This window comes from Tachyglossus aculeatus, assembly GCF_015852505.1.
Source record: "Tachyglossus aculeatus isolate mTacAcu1 chromosome 12 unlocalized genomic scaffold, mTacAcu1.pri SUPER_6_unloc_1, whole genome shotgun sequence".
In the NCBI taxonomy this organism is placed as follows: Eukaryota; Metazoa; Chordata; class Mammalia; order Monotremata; family Tachyglossidae; genus Tachyglossus; species Tachyglossus aculeatus.
Window position 1 is genome coordinate 19,393,442 of NW_024044828.1, and position 18,208 is coordinate 19,411,649.

Consider the following 18,208-nt stretch of genomic DNA (forward strand, 5'->3'; position numbering starts at 1 on the left):
TACCAACTCTAGCACAATCCAGCTCCGCCACATGTCTGCTGTGTGACCTTGGCCAAGTCACTTAACTTCTCTGAGCCTCAGTTACCTCATCTGTAAAATGGGGATGAAGACACTTCGCCCCCCGTGGGACAACCTGATCACCTTGTATCCTCCCCAGAGCTTAGAACAGTGCTTTGCACATAGGAAGCGCTTAACAAATGCCATCATCATCATCATCATCACAGTGCTCTGCTCACAGTAAACCCGCAAATAAATATCATCGATCGGTTGTGAAGAGTGTGAAGTGTGCCCTCAGTCAGAAAAAGTATCATCGATCGATTGTGAAGAGTGTGAAGTGCCCTCAGTCAGAAGAAGATAATAATTGTAGTAGTAGTTATGGTCAGTAAATACCATTTGATTGATGATGATGATGATGATGATAATGGCATTTATTAAGCGCCTACTATGTGCAAAGCACTGTTCTAAGCGCTGGGGAGGTGACAAGGTGATCAAGTTGTCCCACGTGGGACTCACAGTCTCAACCCCCATTTTACAGATGAGGTCACTGAGGCCCAGAGAAGTGAAGTGACTTACCCAAAGTCACACAGCTGACAAGTGGCGGAGCCGGGATTTGAACCCATTGATCGTACTTGTGAAGTGCTTATTATGTTTCAAGAACTGTACTAAGCACCGGGAATGGTACAAAATAATCAGATGGGAGAGTCCTTGTCTCCCACGGGGCTCACAGACTAAGAGAGAAGGAGAAAGGGTATTTTTTCTGCTAGCCCTAGAATGAAGACAACTGGGCCGCCCGAGACCGGCTTGGCAGAGCGGGCCATCTGAAATGAATTGTTTGGTGAGAAATAGATCATTGGCTCAGCTTCCTCCGGACCTCCGCCCTGTACTCGCCTTGTGCCAAATAATAACCGATGTAGATCCAGATCCTGTTTCCTGATAGCCCCTCTCCCGAGTCTGGGGGAGAAATAGCTGTTTCCAGAGGAGATTGGGTCAGGAAACGTGGGACTGGCCAGAAGAACCCCTTCCTTCCTCGCTCCCAGAAGGGGTTTGGGTTTGCAGTGCATCATTTCAGACCCTACAACTCACAGCCGTGGCTTGGCTTATTTTTGCTCTGTGTGTTTGTGTGTGTGTGTTTGTGTGTGCACCGTTTTGCAGATTCCCCAGGGCCCTTAAGCAGAGTTAGAGGGATGCTGTCAGAAAAATGAACAGAATGGAGTTGGCTCCTTTAATCCTCTTATTCTGCCTCCGGAGAGCCGCAGAAGAAGATTATTTGGGCCAGGATGATCAACTTGACCGATCCTTTGGCTCTAATGCAGGCGAAAACTGTGGGTGTTGAAAACCTGGGTTCTGATTCCAGCTTGCTGTGTGTCACCATGCTGGGCAAGCGACTTCATTTCTCTCTCTCAATTTTCTCATCTGTAAAATGGGGATTAAGACTGCGAGCCCCATGTGGGACAGGGACTGTGTCCAAATTGAATATATTGTATCTACCCCAGCGCTTATTACAGTGCCTGGTACATAGTAAGTGCTTTACAAATACTATTATTATGATGATGATTATTGTGGTTTCTTTGTCAGCACTCCCCTCGGGTTGGTAGGGGATCAGAGCCATTTCAATGCCACCCAAGAACTCAGCCATACTGAGAATGAGGCTAGAGTTATCCAGTCAATCAGTCGTATTTATTGATGATGATGGCACTTGTTAAGCGCTTACTATGTGCAAAGCACTGTTCTAAGCGCCGGGGAGGATACAAGGTGATCAGATTATGCCGTGTGGGGCTCACAGTCTTAATCCCCATTTTACAGATGAGGTCACTGAGGCACAGAGAAGCTAAGTGACTTGCCCATGGTCACATAGCTGACAATTGGCAGAGCCGGGATTTGAACCCAGGAGCTCTGACTCCAAAGCCCGGGCTCTTTCCACTGAGCCACGTATTTATTGAGCGTTTACTATGTGCAGAGCACTGTACTAAGTACTTGGGCACCGTTCCAGCGCTTAGAACAGTGTTTTGCATTTATTAAGCGCTTAATAAATGCCATTATTATTATCATCATTATTATTATTATTACAACATAACATAACAGACACATTACATGTCCCCAACAAGCTTACAAGCTAGAGGGGAACAGAGACATTATAATAATAATGATGGCATTTATTAAGCACTTACTATGTGCATGGCACTGTTCTAAGCGCTGGGGAGGTTACAAGGTGATCAGGTTGTCCCACGGGGGACTCACAGTCTTCATCCCCATTTTTCAGATGAGGTCACTGAGGCACAGAGAAGTGAAGTGACTTGCCCAAAGTCACACAGCTGACAGTTGGCAGAGGGGGGATTATGGATCTGGACATAAACGCAGTGGGGCTGGGAGGGGGGATGAATTAAAGGATCAATTCAGGGTGACGCAGAAGGGAGTGAGAAAAGAGGAAAGGAGGGCTTAGTCAGGGAAGGCCTCTTGGAGGAGATGTGCTTTCGATAAAGCTTTCAAGGGTGGCAGAGTAATTGTCGGATCAATCAATCAATCAATCGTATTTATTGAGCGCTTACTGTGTGCAGAGCACTGTACTAAGCGCTTGGGAAGTACAAGCGCTTGAGAAGCAGCGTGGCTCAGTGGAAAGAGCCCGGGCTTTGGAGTCAGAGGTCATGGGTTCAAATCCTGGCTCCGCCAACTGTCAGCTGGGTGACTTTGGGCAAGTCACTTAACTTCTTCTAGATTGTGAGCCCACTGTTGGGTAGGGACTGTCTCTATATGTTGCCAACTTGTACTTCCCAAGCGCTTAGTACAGTGCTCTGCACACAGTAAGCACTCAATAAATACGATTGATTGATTGATTCTCTGTGCCTCAGTTCCCTCATCTGTAAAGTGGGGATTAACACTGTGAGCCCCCCCCCCCCCCCGTGGGACAACCTGGTCACCTTGTAACCTCCCCAGCGCTTAGAACAGTGCTTTGCACATAGTAAGCGCTTAATAAATGCCATTATTATTATTATTATTACAAGTTGGCAACATCTAGAGACGGTCCCTACTATGAGGAGGGAGGGAATTCCAGGCCCGAGGCAGGATGTGGGCGAGAGCCGTCGAAGGCGAGATAAAGATCGAGGTAACAGTGAGAAGGTTCATTCATTCAATCAATCAATCAATCAATCGTATTTATTGAGCGCTTACTGTGTGCAGAGCACTGTACTAAGCGCTTGGGAAGTACAAGTTGGCATTAGAAGAGTGAAGTACGTGGGCCGGCTTGCAGTAAGAGAGTAGCGAGGTGAGGTTGGCGGGGACAAGGTGATCGAGGGCTCGAAGCAGCGTGGCTCAGTGGAAAGAGCCCGGGCTTTGGAGTCAGAGGTCATGGGTTCGAATCCCGACTCCACCGCATGACTGCTGTGTGACCTTGGGCAAGTCACTTAACTTCTCTGAGCCTCAGTTCCCTCATCTGGAAAATGGGGATTAAGATTGTGAGCCCCACGTGGGGCAACGTGATCACCTTGTATCCCCCCCCCAGCGCTTAGAACAGTGTTCTGCACGTAGTAAGCGCTTAACAAATGCCATCATCATTATTATTATTTAAAGCCGACGGTAAGGAATTTCTGTTTTGATCCTTCCCTTCCCCACAGCACCTGTATATATGTATATATGATTGTACATATTTATTACTCTATTTATTTTACTTGTACATATCTGTTCTATTTATTTTATTTTGTTAGTATGTTTGGTTTTGTTCTCTGTCTCCCCCTTTTAGACTGTGAGCCCACTGTTGGGTAGGGACTGTCTCTATATGTTGCCAACTTGTACTTCCCCAGCGCTTAGTACAGTGCTCTGCACACAGTAAGTGCTCAATAAATACGATTGATGATGATGATGATGTGGAGGCTGAAATGAGGGGACCCTTCCGAAAGGCGATCCGAGCCCGAGTGTACAGTATCAATCAATCAATCGTATTTATTGAGCGCTTCCTGTGTGCAGAGCACTGTACTAAGCGCTTGTCAGCGCTTACAGTAGGCTGACAAGGAGAGAGGTCGGAAGCGGGGGGCCATCGAGGGACCACACGTCGATGTGGTCATCCTAGCCAGGAGGTGACGAGGCCTGAAACCCGGGTGGCGGCCAAAAGGGAGGATCCAGGAAACGATGCGGAAGGAAGGCAGCGGGACATTGATAAAAGTTAATAAAGTTGGCATTTTGTTAAGCGCTTACTATGTGCAAAGCACTGTTCTAAGCGCTTGGGGGGATACAAAGTGATCAGGTTGTCCCACGTGGGGCTCACAGTCTTAATCCCCATTTTACAGATGAGGCTCAGAGAAGTTAAGTGACTTGCCCAAGGTCACACAGCAGACATGGGGTGGAGTCGGGATTCGAACCCATGACCTCTGACTCCAAAGCCCGTGCTCTTTCCACTGTGCCACGCTGCTTCTCTAAGCAGCGTGATGATGGACTAATTGATGGACTAAACGTTTTGACTGCTGCCAATCCGGCAGCCGGGGACGGCATCAGGGCTTGGTCCAAAGGACTTTGGACGCCATAATAATCGTGGTATTTGTTAAGCGCTTACTGTGTGGCAGGCACTGTTCTAAGCGCTGAGGTGGATACGAGCAAATCGGGCTGGACACTGTCCCCGTCCCATGTGGGGCTCAGAGTCTCAATCCCAACAGTGCTTAATTCTTTCATTCATTCCGTCGTATTTATGGAGCGCTTACTGTGGGCAGAGCACTGTACTAAGCGCTTGGGAATCTGCTGATATTTTCTTCCTATGTGGTATAGTGGATAGAGCACAGGCCTGAGAGTCAGAAGGTCATGGGTTCTAATCCCAGCTCCACCACTTGTCAGCTGTGTGGCCTTTCCCCTTCCTTCCTCTCCCCCCGATCCCCCCATCTTACCTCCTTCCCTTCCCCACAGCACCTGTATATATGTAGATATGTTTGTACATATTTATTACTCTATTTATTTATTTATTTTACTTGTACATATCTATCCTATTTATTTTATTTTGTTAGTACGTTTGGTTTTGGTCTCTGTCTCCCCCTTTTAGACTGTGAGCCCACTGTTGGGTAGGGACTGTCTCTATGTGTTGCCAATTTGTACTTCCCAAGCGCTTAGTACAGTGCTCTGCACATAGTAAGCGCTCAATAAATACGATTGATTGATTGATTGATTGACTGTCTCTGTATGTTGCCAATTTGTACTTCCCAAGCGCTTAGTACAGTGCTCAGCACGTAGTAAGCGCTCAATAAATACGATTGATGATGATGATGATGTATATATGTTTGTACATATTTATTACTTTATTTATTTATTTATTTATTTATTTTACTTGTACATATCTATTCTATTTATTTTATTTTGTTAGTATGTTTGGTTTTGTCTCTCCCTTTTAGACTGTGAGCCCACTGTTGGGTAGGGACTGTCTCTATATGTTGCCAATTTGTACTTCCCAAGCGCTTAGTACAGTGCTCTGCACACAGTAAGCGCTCAATAAATACGATTGATGATGATGATGATGATGATGATGATGATGGGAAGTTGGGAAGCAGCGTGGCTCAGCGGAAAGAGCCCGGGCTTTGAAGTCAGAGGTCATCGGTTCAAATCCCGGCTCTGCCACTTGTCAGCTGTGTGACTTTGGGGAAGTCACTTCCCTTCTCTGGGCCTCAGTTACCTCCTCCGTGAAATGGGGACTAAGACGGTGAGCCCCACGTGGGACAACCTGGTCACCTTGTAAATTCCCCAGCGCTTTGAACAGTGCTTTGCACATAGTAAGCGCTTAATAAATACCATCATCATTATTATTATTATTGCAGGTGAAGCGCTTACTATGTTCTAAGCACTGCTCTAAGCGCTGGGGGAGATACAAGCCCACATCCTGCCTCGGTCCTGGAATTCCCTCCCTCCTCATAGTAGGGACCGTCTCTATATGTTGCCAACTTGTAATAATAATAATAATGATGACATTTATTAAGCGCTTACTATGTTCAAAGCACTGTTCTAAGCGCTGGGGGAGATACAAGGTAATCAGGTTGTCCCACTTGGGGCTCACAGTCTTCACCCCCACTTTCCAGATGAGGTAACTGAGGCTCAGAGACGTGAAGTGACTTGCCCAGAGTCACACAGCTGACAAGTGGCAGAGCGGGATTAGAACCCACAACCTCCGACTCCCAAGCCCGGGCTCTTTCCACTAGGCCACGCTGCTTCTCTAAAATCTAACTGGCCCGTACGGGGATCGAACCCGTGACCTTGGCGTTATTAGCACCACGCTCTAAACCCACTGAGCTGACCGGCCTCATCATCATCATCATCAATCGTATTTATTGAGCGCTTACTATGTGCAGAGCACGGTACTAAGCGCTTGGGAAGTACAAATTGGCAACATATAGAGACATTCCCTACCCAACAGTGGGCTCACAGTCTAAAAGGGGCCTCATTGTGGGCAGGGAATGTTTGTCTTATACTCTCCTCAGTGCTTAGTAGGACTTCCCTTCCTTCCTCTCCTCCTCGTCCCCCTCTCCATCCCCCCATCTTACCTCCTTCCCTTCCCCACAGCACCTGCATATAAGTATATATGTTTGTACATATTTATTACTCTATTTATTTTACTTGTACATATCTATTCTATTGATTCTATTTTGTTAGTATGTTTGGTTTTGTTCTCTGTCTCCCCCTTTTAGACCATGAGCCCACTGTTGGGTAGGGACCGTCTCTACATGTGGCCAACTTGGACTTCCCAAGCGCTTAGTCCAGTGCTCTGCACACAGTAAGCACTCACTAAATACGATTGATTGATCAGTACAGCGCTCTGCACCCAGTAAGCGCCCAGTAAAGACGATTGACTGTCCGACTGGAAGCCGAATTTGCCCTCTTGGCCTGCTGCCGTAAGCTGAGCCACTTCCCCGCCTTCCGGAAGGAGACAGCAGGCCGTCCATCATCATCATCATCATCAGTCGTATTTATTGAGCGCTTACTGTGTGCAGAGCACTGGACTAAGCGCTTGGGAAGTCCAAGTTGGCAACACATAGAGACAGTCCCTACCCAACACAGTCAAAAAGAGTCCCCTCCCCTCCCCTCGTCACCCTCTGACCCCCATCCCGCCCTGACCCCATTTTTCCCGGCAGGGTACGACTTCTGCCAGGTTCTGCAGTGGTTTGCCGAGCGGGTGGACCGGATCATCCTCCTCTTCGACGCCCACAAGCTGGACATCTCCGATGAGTTCTCCGAGGCCATCAAAGCCTTCCGGGGGCAGGACGATAAGATCCGCGTGGTCCTGAACAAGGCGGACCAGGTGGACACCCAGCAGCTGATGAGGGTCTACGGGGCCCTGATGTGGTCCCTGGGCAAGGTGATCAACACGCCGGAGGTGCTGAGGGTCTACATCGGTTCGTTCTGGGCCCAGCCCCTGCAAAACACCGACAACCGGAGGCTGTTCGAAGTGGAGGCCCAGGACCTCTTCAGAGATATCCAGAGCCTTCCCCAGAAGGCCGCGGTACGCAAGCTCAACGACCTCATCAAGCGCGCCCGGTTGGCGAAGGTAGGCCCCCCAAATCGGCCTGGGCTCTGGGGGTCCCCGCCCTCCTCCCCCGCCAAAGTTGGGGGGAACCTGAAGGCCCCGGGACTGCCCTTGAGTCTGGGGATCAGGTGGGAAGATCAATCAATCAATCAATCGATCAATCAATCGTATTTATTGAGCGCTTACAGTGTGCAGAGCACTGGACTAAGCGCTTGGGAAGTCCAAGTTGGCAACATATAGAGACGGTCCCAACCCAACAGCGGGCTCACAATCTAGAAGGGGGAGACAGAGAAGAAAACCAAACATATTAACAAAATAAAATAAATAGTATAGATATGTACAGGTAAAATAAATAAATAAATAGAGTAATAATAGATACAAGGTTATCAGGTGGCCCCCACGTGGGGCTCACAGTCTTAATCCCCATTTTATAGGTGAGGTAATGAGGTACCGAGAAGTGAGGTGACTTGCCCGTGAGCCCACTGTTGGGTAGGGACTATCTCTATATGTTGCCAACTTGTACTTCCCAAGCGCTTAGTACAGTGCTCAGCACACAGTAAGCGCTCAGTAAATATGATTGATTGATTGACTGCCCAAAGTCACACAGCTGACAGTGAGAGAGAGGAGTGAAGGATAACGCCAGTGTGATGGGCTCGGGAGGCAGGAAAGTGAGTGGGAGGATGGGGTTTGGGTGGGAAGATAAGATGTTCAGTTTTAGCCAAATTAAGTTTGAGGTGATCATCATCAATCGTATTTATTGAGCGCTTACTATGTGCAGGGCACTGTACTAAGCGCTTGGGAAGTACAAATTGATGGGATGGGATGGGAGGTGATGGGAGGATATCCCACTAAAGATGTCTTGAGGCTAGGCGAAAGTGCGAGACTGCAGTCAGGGATCAATCAATCAATCAATCGTATTTATTGAGCGCTTACTGTGTGCAAGGATGGAGATGGAGATTTGGGTATCATCCGCGTTAAAGGCGGTAATTGAAGCTGAGTAACCCCATGAATTCTCCAAGGGAGTGCGTGTAGGTGGAGATTAGAAGGGGACCCCAAACTGAACCTTGAGGGACCCCCACAGTTAGGGAGTTGGGGACAGAGGAGGAGCCCGCCAAGGAGACTGAGAATGAACGGCCAGAGAAACAAGACGAGAACCTGGAGAAGAGGGCCGAGTCAAGGAAGCAGCGTGGCTCAGTGGAAAGAGCCCGGGCTTTGGAGTCAGCGGTCATGGGTTCAAATCCCAACCCTGCCACTTATCAGCTGGGTGACTATTCTATTTATTTTATTTTGTTAGTATGTTTGGTTTTGTTCTCTGTCTCCCCCTTCTAGACTCTGAGCCCACTGTTGGGTAGGGACTGTCTCTATAGGTTGCCAGCTTGTACTTCCCAAGCGCTTAGTACAGTGCTCTGCCCACAGTAAGCGCTCAATAAATTCGATTGATTGATTCTCTGTGCCTCAGTTACCTCATCTGTAAAACGGGGATGAAGACTGTGAGCCCCCCGTGGGACAACCTGATCACCTGGCAACCTCCCCAGCGCTTAGAACAGTGCTTTGCACATAGTAAGCGCTTAATAAATGCCATCATCATCATTTACTTCTAGACTGTTGGGTAGGGACCGTCTCTATGTGTTGCCAACTTGTGCTTCCCAAGCGCTTAGTACAGTGCTCTGCACACAGTAAGAGCTCAATAAATACGATTGATTTACTTCTAGACTGTGAGCTCACTGTTGGGTAGGGACCGTCTCTATATGTTGCCAACTTGGACTTCCCAAGCGCTTAGCACAGTGCTCTGCACACAGTAAGAGCTCAATAAATACGACTGATTTACTTCTAGACTGTGAGCTCACTGTTGGGTAGGGACCGTCTCTATATGTTGCCAACTTGTACTTCCCAAGCGCTTAGTCCAGTGCTCTGCACACAGTAAGCGCTCAATAAATACGATTGAAAGAATGAATGAAGCCAAGGATAGATAACGTTTCCAGAAGTGGGCAAGTGTTATGGTAAAGTATGAATTCAGTGCTAATAAGGTGCTAATACAGTGCTTAGCACCTGATAGGTGCTTAACAAACACTACAGTCATTACTGTTGTCGTTATCTAAGGTATTATGTGTATTGTCTGTAGGATAGCTCTCTCTATAATGTGTCTTATCAGCATGCATTTGTTTAAACTGTAACGATCCATTCATTCATTCAGTCGTATTTATTGAGCGCTTCCTGTGTGCAGGGCACTGTACTAAGCGCTTGGGAAGTACAAGTTGGCAACACATAGAGACGGTCCCTACCCAACAGCGGGCTCACAGTCTACCCCTCCCTGGATTGTTTACATTGTCTAAAACTATACCTTCCCCCTTTTTTTTCCTGTGAGTGTTTTACTTCTTCTTTGAACTTTCCACATATGCATCTAGAGTGCACTGTAAAGCCCGAAATGATTTTTTTTACACTCTTCCTCAATGTGTATTTATTCAGTAAACCTCTCTCGTCTGAATTTTGAAGTGTGGCAACCTGAAACGAGAAGCCCAGACAAGGAAACTTTTTTCTCCCAGGCCCTGCCAGAGAATAGCCAGCACCGAGGTGGAATTTATTTTCTGTTTTTTTAACAATCGCATAGCAACCCCACACCACCCAGTTAAGAACTGCATAATCAGCCAGAACTCATACCCCATCCAGAAAGATAACGCACGTCGCCAGCATCCCGGCCTGTTCCGAAACGTAATGTTCCCTTCAAACCCTTGACCGTGAGGGCTCCTCTTGCAAAATATTTTGAGGGAGGACTGAAAAGAAAAAACACCACAATACTGTCGAAGTAAAATCAAAATGGAATGGATTGTGCTGGTAGAATAAGAACTAAATAATAGAGGAGATGCAAACGCTGCTTTTTGGCTTCAATTCAGATTGAATTGAATTTACCTCATCTGTAAAACGGGGATGAAGACTGTGAGCCCCCCGTGGGACAACCTGATCACCTGGTAACCTCCCTAGCGCTTAGAACAGTGCTTTGCACATAGGAAGCGCTTAATAAATGCCATCATCATCATTTACTTCTAGACTGTGAGCCCACTGTTGGGTAGGGACTCTCTCTATATGTTGCCAACTTGTACTTCCCAAGCGCGTAGTGCAGTGCTCTGCACACAGTAAGCGCTCAATAAATACGATTGATTGATTGATTGATTGATTGATTTTGCAGGAGCAATAAGTCATCTGAAGGATTTTATGGTGAGTCGTATGACCAGTGCCGAGGCTGGGAGAACAGGCTGCTGTCCTCAGCCCCATCTCGGAATTTGCAGATATGCTCAGCTCGGCCAGTTGCCTGCTGTGAGCCCGTTGTTGGGTAGGGACCGTCTCTATATGTTGCCAACTTCTACTTCCCAAGCGCTTAGTACAGTGCTGTGCACACAGTAAGCGCTCAATAAATACGATTGAATGAATGAGTGCATGCTGTGTGACCCCGGACAAGTCCCTTCACTTCTCTGGGCCTCAGCTTCCTCTATTGTAAAAAAGGGGGATTAAATAATAATAATAATGATGGTATTTATTAAGCGCTTACTATGTGCAAAGCACTGTTCTAAGCGCTGGGGAGGTTACAAGGTGATCAGGTTGTCCCACAGGGGGCTCACAGTCTTCATCCCCATTTTACAGATGAAGTAACTGAGGCCCAGAGAAGTGAAGTGACTTGCCCAGAGTCACCCAGTTGACAATTGGCAGAGCTGGGATTAGAACCCACGACCTCTGACCCCCAAGCCCGGGCTTCTTCTACTACGCCACACTGCTTCTCACTACGCCACACTGCTTATAGTATAAAATGGAGGGAGGAGGATTTAGTCCCCATTTTACACGTGAGGTAACAGGCACAGAGAAGTTCAGTGACATGTCCAAGGACACACAGCAGATAAGTGGCGGAGAGGAGATTAGAACTCAGGTCTTCTGAGCCCCCGGCCTGGGCTTTGTTCCCCGATGTCACGATACCATTTGCGGCAAAAGAAAGCCAACAGGAGAAGGTGATTTACCTCTATCCGATAACAATAATAATTATTGTATTTGTTAAGCGCTTACTATGTGCCAAGCACTGTTCTATGTGCTGGGGTAGATATAAAATAATCCGGTTGTCCCATATTGGGCGCACACTTTTAATCCCCCCTTTCCAGATGAGGTAACTGAGACCCAGAGAATTCATTCATTCAATCGTATTTATTGAGCACTTGCTGTGTGCAGAGCACTGGACTAAGCACTTGGGAAGTACAAATTGACAACATATTTAATCCCCATTTTACAGATGAGGTAACTGAGACCCAGAGAATTCATTCATTCATTCATTCAATCGTATTTATTGAGCGCTTACTGTGTGCAGAGCACTGGACTAAGCGCTTGGGAAGTACAAGTTGACAACAGATTTAATCCCCATTTTACAGATGAGGTAACTGAGACCCAAAGAATTCATTCATGCATTCATTCAATCGTATTTATTGAGCGCTTACTGTGTGCAGAGCACTGGACTAAGCGCTTGGGAAGTACAAGTCGACAACATCTAGAGACGGGCCCTACCCAACAACGGACTCACAGTCTAGAAGGGGGAGACAGGCGACCAAACAAAACGTGTGGACGGGTGTCAAGTCGTCAGAACAAATAGAATTAAAGCTAAATGCACGTCATTAATAAAATAAATAGAATAGTAAATATGACTCGTCCACGGTCACACAGAGAAGCAGCGTGGCTCAGTGGAAAGAGCCCGGGCTTTGGAGTCAGAGGTCATGGGTCCGAGTCCCGGCTCTGCCAATTGTCAGCTGTGTGACTTTGGGCAAGTCACTTCACTTCTCTGGGCCTCAGTTACCTCATCTGTAAAAGGGGGATTAAGACTGTGAGCCCCATGTGGGACAACCTGATCACCTTGTAACCTCCCCAGCGCTTAGAACAGTGCTTTGCACATAGTAAGCGCTTAATAAATGCCATTATTATTATTATTATTATTACACAGCAGACAAGTAGCGGAGCCGAGATTAGAACCCATATCCTCGGACTCCCAAACCCCCGCTCTTGCCCCTAAACCACGCTTTTTCCGTGGTTTAGAGAAGCAGCGTGGCTCAGTGGAAAGAGCCCGGGCTTTGGAGTCAGAGGTCATGGGTTCAAACCCCGGCTCCGCCAGTTGTCAGCTGGGTGACTTTGGGCAAGTCACTTCACTTCTCTGGGCCTCAGTTCCCTCATCTGGAAAATGGGGATGAAGACTGTGAGCCCCCTGTGGGACAACCTGATCACCTTGTCACCTCCCCAGCGCTTAGAACAGTGCTTTGCACATAGTAAACGCTTAATACATGTCATTGTTATTATTTTTATTATTCCGACTTCCAATCTGACCCCCCACCCCTCAATCTCTCTGGCTCAGGTTCATGCCTACATTATCAGCCACCTGAAGAAGGAAATGCCGGCCGTCTTTGGGAAAGAGAACAAGAAGAGAGAGCTGATCTGCCGGCTCCCTGAAATCTACGTCCGGCTGCAGCGAGAATACCAGATCTCAGCAGGGGACTTTCCAGAAGTCAAGACAATGCAGGTAGAGGTCAATCAATCAATCAATCAATCAATCAATCAATCGTATTTATTGAGCGCTTACTGTGTGCAGAGCTCTTGGGAAGTCCAAGTTGGCAACATCTAGAGACGGTCCCTACCCAACAGCGGGCTCACAGTCTAGAAGGGAGAGACGGAGAACAAAACAAAACATATTAACAAAATAAAATAAATAGAATAGGTCAGAGCCCTGCGGGGAAATGGCAGATTGGCCGAAGGGAGGAGATGGACAGGGAGGAGGGGGGAAATAATAATAATTATTATTATTATTAAGTCCAGAGGTCAGGGAAATGTGGATAGAGGTCGGTGCCCCTCAGGAAAGTGGCAGATTGGCCCAGGAGTGGAGATGGATGGGGTAGAGGAATATAGTAATAATAATAATAATGGCATTTATTAAGCGCTTACTATGTGCAAAGCACTCTTCTAAGCGCTGGGGAGGTTACAAGGTGATCAGGTTGTCCCACGGGGGGCTCACAATCTTAATCCCCATGTTCCAGATGAGGTCACTGAGGCCCAGAGAAGTGAAGTGACTTGCCCAAAGTCACCCAGCTGCTGACAATTGGCGGAGCCGGGATTTGAACCCATGACCTCTGACTCCATCATCATCATCATCAATCGTATTTATTGAGCGCTTACTGTGTGCAGAGCACTGTACTAAGCGCTTGGGAAGTAAGCCACGCTGCTGCTGATGATGGTATTTGTTAAGCGCTTACTATGTGCAAAGCACTTGGGAAGGTTGCCCTGGAGGTAGGGCACCCAAGGGACCTCTGACCCTTAAAACAGCAGGCCACCTTGGTTCGGGGAAGCAGCGTGGCTCAGTGGAAAGAGCCCGGGCTTTGGAGTCAGAGGTCATGGGTTCTAATCCCGGCTCCGCCACTGATCAGCTGTGTGACTTTGGGCAAGCCACTTCACTTCTCTGGGCCTCAGTTCCCTCATCTGGAAAATGGGGATTCAGACTGTGAGCCCCACGTTGGACAACCTGATCACATTGTATCCTCCCCAGCGCTTAGAACAGTGCTTGGCACACAGTAAGCGCTTAACAAATGCCATCATTATTATTATTTGGGCTTGGTTCCTACAGCCCCCAAGAGAGGTTTCCCCACAGCACCTGTATATGTGTATATATGTTTGTACGTATTTATTACTTCATTTATTTATTTTATTTGTACATATTTATTCTATTTATTTTGTTAATATGTCTTGTTTTGTTGTCTCTCTCCCCCTTCTAGACTGTGAGCCCGCTGTTGGGTAGGGACCGTCTCTAGATGTTGCCAACTTGGACTTCCCAAGCGCTTAGTACAGCGCTCTGCACACAGTAAGCGCTCAATAAATACGATTGAATGAATGCATGAATGAGGATTGCCATGGGACGAATCCCGCAAGAAGAACACGTGAGAGGAAAGGATTTCCCCGCTGTGGACCAGAGCTCCGAGTGGGTAGCATCCACACTATTCATGGTCGCCCCAGTAACGGGCCACCAGTGTAGCCATTGATGAATATGCTCACGTCACGCTGGTGATGTCGATCCTGTCTGCGGGGATCAGGTCTACTTACTGTAGTAGACTCTCCTAAGCGTTGAGTCCAGTGTTCTGCACACAGTAGGTGCTCCATCAGTATTATTGATTGTCCCCAAAGTGGAGAATTGCATCTTTCCACCTGCTCCCCACTTGCACCTCTTATTCATTCAGTCGTATTTATTGAGCGCTTACTGTGTGCAGAGCACTGGACTAGGCGCTTGGGAAGTCCAACTCGGCAACATCTAGAGACGGTCCCTACCCAACAACGGGCTCACAGTCTAGAAGGGGGAGACACAACAAAACAAAACGTGGACAGGTGTCAAGTCATCAGAACAAATGGAAATAAAGCTAGATGCGCATCATTAACAAAATAAATAGAACAGTATTCTATTACTCGTTCCCATTCATTCATTCAATTGTATTTATTGAGCGCTTACTTGGTGCAGAGCACTGTACTAAGCGCTTGGGAAGTACAAGTAGGCAACATATCGAGTCGGCAACCCAACAACGGGTTCCCAGAGGCCTCACAACCAGAGCCAATGGCTTCTTTCCCATTCTCTCCTAGAGAGACAGAGCGAGAGAGAAACAGATGGAGAGGATGTACCCTCCTCCTCCCCCCCAATTCTGACCGATTATAGGAAAACACTTTTATTGGGAAAGCCCCAGACATCTCTGCAGAGAATCAATCCATCCCAGAGGAATCCGAAATTGTTTTCCATGAAAATGTTAACATTTTTGTGTGGGACTCGCCCTCCCACTCATGTTTTCCGCTTACGGCAATGGCGAATTTGATATTTTTTTTTTTAAGGGCAACTCTTCTCTCCAAAATAATGGGTAGCTAACAAACTGCAGGCGTCAGCATCAGCTGACGTGACAGATCCGCGGCTCGGATCGCTTCAGTGTTGAGAAGAAGCCTGGCGGTTGAGATATTTCTGGCTGAGAGAGTCCAGAAATCAGAAAGACTATAGAAACAGGGCGCTCGGCGGTTCTCTGAACCCCGTGAGGGACAGTGGACTGTGTCCAGCCTGATGAATTTGCACCGTACCCAGAGCTTAGTACAGTGCTTTGCACAGAATAAGTGTTTAGCCGTGAGAAATGAGAAACAGTGCGGCCTATTTGAAAGAGCATGAGCCTGGCTTCTAATACCGGCTCTGAGGCGTCTGTTGTGTGACCTTAGACAAGTTACTTAACTTGTTACTTAACTTTTTAGACTGTGAGCCCACTGTTGGGTAGGGACTGTCTCTATATGTTGCCAACTTGTACTTGCCAAGCGCTTAGTACAGTGCTCTGCATGCGGTAAGCGCTCAATAAATACGATTGATTGATTGATTAACTTCTCTGTGCCCCAGCTACCTCATCTGTAAAATGGGGAGTCAATCCTACTCTTTCCTGCTGAAACTGTGAGCCTCATGTGGGATGGGGCCTGTGACCAATCTGATTAATTTGTACCTACCCCAGTGCTTAAAATAGTGCTTGGCGCATAGCAAGCACTTTAACAAGTTACCATAATAATAATGATTGTTATTGTCATTATTGTTATTGTGAGCCCCACGTGGGACAACCTGATCACCTTGTAACCTCTCCAGCACTTAGAACAGTGCTTTGCACACAGTAAGTGCTTAATAAATATTATCATTATTATTATTATGAGCCCCACGTGGGACAACCTGATCACCTTGTAACCTCTCCAGCGCTTAGAACAGTGCTTTGCACACAGTAAGTGCTTAATAAATATTATCATTATTATTATTATGAGCCCCACGTGGGACAACCTGATCACCTTGTAACCTCTCCAGCGCTTAGAACAGTGCTTTGCACAGAGTAAGCACTTAATAAATACTGTTATTTATTAGTATCTTCTTGCTCTGAGCTCCTCTCCCAAACTGGAGCCTAAGAAATCTCATTAGCATTAATGGAGCCTTCAGGTGGCTTGAAAATACCCACCGTGGCTGGGATGTTCCGAGGTTTCCCCGGGTCGTGGCTCAGTGGAAAGAGCAAGGGCTTTGGAGTCAGAGGTCGTGGGTTCAAATCCCAGCTCCGCCAATTGTCAGCTGTGTGACTTTGGGCAAGTCACTTCACTTCTCTGGGCCTCAGTTACCTCATCTGTAAAATGGGGATTAAGCCTGTGAGCCCCCCCGGGACAACCTGATCACCTTGTAACCTCCCCAGAGCTTAGAACAATGCTTTGCACATAGCGCTTAACAAATGCCATCATTATTATTTCCCAGCTTGAGGTCAGGGGAATCCATGCCGTTCCCTGCGCTGGTGGCCACATCTTCCCAGCTATCTGCTATTTGGTCCCGATCTGTCACGTGATGCTCAGTTACTCAACTTGAGAGGGCTTGTGTCTCCCTCCCACCCCCAATGTCAGTTTTTTTGGCCAAGGTTCTTGAAGGGACAGCTGATAAAGTGGGTTCTAAAGTATCTTAATAGCCCTGCTTCAACCATAAATTCCTTTTAGGAGTGGTAATTGGATTGGAGATTTGCTCCTTCGCCGAGCTGGAGTTCCAGTAAGGGCAATCAAACTATGAACCTCAGAGGAGTAGAGACGCCAGGCTGGTGGGCCATTCCAGGAAATGATCCCACTAGGTGACCTAACTCGCCTCTTTAAGGGGCAGCATTGACACCGAACCAATGAAACGAGTGGAAAAGCAGCAGCGTGGCTCAGTGGAAAGAGCCCGGGCTTTGGAGTCAGAGGTCGGGGGTTCAAATCCCGGCTCCGCCAATTGTCAGCTGGGTGACTCTGGGCAAGTCACTTCGCTGCTCTGTGCCTCAGTTACCTCATCAGTAAAATGGGGATTAAGACTGAGAGCCCCCTGTGGGACAACCTGATCACCTTGTAACCTCCCCAGCGCTTACCACAGTGCTTTGTACATAGTAAGCGCTTAATAAATGCCATCATTATCATTATTATTATTATTATTATTATTAAAAGCATTGTGAACCACCATGTATTGTCTATCGTGAAGATATTATACAACTCATTATTCTTCTTTGATAGCTCCTGGAATAACTGAAACTGGAAGTACATTACTCTTACGTACTTAACGTGACTCAGGAGGGAAGAAAAGAGTGTGAGATGGCAGGGTTGAGAAGCACTGCCTTTGAAATGTGCTCTTTTACAAAGTATTCATTCATTCATTCAATCAATCGTATTTATTGAGCGCTTACTGTGTGCAGAGCACTGTCCTAAGCGCTTGGGAAGTACAAGTTGGCAACATATAGAGACGGTCCCTACCCAACAGCGGGCTCACAGTCTAGAAGATTAGACTCAGTTTAGGTCATGTTTGTAACAGTGTCTGTTCCAGGAAGAAATCAGTGCTCCCTATCTAGAGATGGAAGGCAACTAAGGGGGGCCCAGCAATCCGCCCTTGCGGCCTTGCTTTAGGGCAGAAAAAAACCTTAATGTCTCTAGGATCACCAGCCCTAGAAAGGGCAGCATCCCACCCGCCTCGCCTCCGCCGGCAGGATCTAAACACTATCTCTGTGGTTTATCGTTCTCGGACAGGAGCAGCTGGAGAGCTACGACTTCACCAAGTTCCACTCCCTCAAGCCGAAGCTGATCGAAGCCGTGGACAACATGCTGAGCCACAAAATCTCTTCCCTGATGAACCTCATCAGCCAGGAGGAGATCAACCTGCCCGCCCAGCTGGTG

General features: G+C 47.4%; 1 protein-coding gene and 1 non-coding gene across 2 annotated transcripts in view; one reads left to right on the top strand and one right to left on the bottom strand.

Moving 5' to 3' along the window:
- EHD4 (EH domain containing 4) overlaps positions 1-18,208 on the top strand; it is a 64,360-nt gene that overhangs the window by 42,423 nt on the left and 3,729 nt on the right. Inside the window, 3 exon segments of the mRNA XM_038741154.1 lie at positions 7,092-7,504; positions 12,858-13,022; positions 18,062-18,208. Of these exon segments, the coding sequence (XP_038597082.1) occupies positions 7,092-7,504; positions 12,858-13,022; positions 18,062-18,208 (725 nt within the window).
- On the bottom strand, positions 6,188-6,262 carry TRNAI-AAU. The gene has a single exon. It is a non-coding gene; the product is annotated as a tRNA-Ile (tRNA).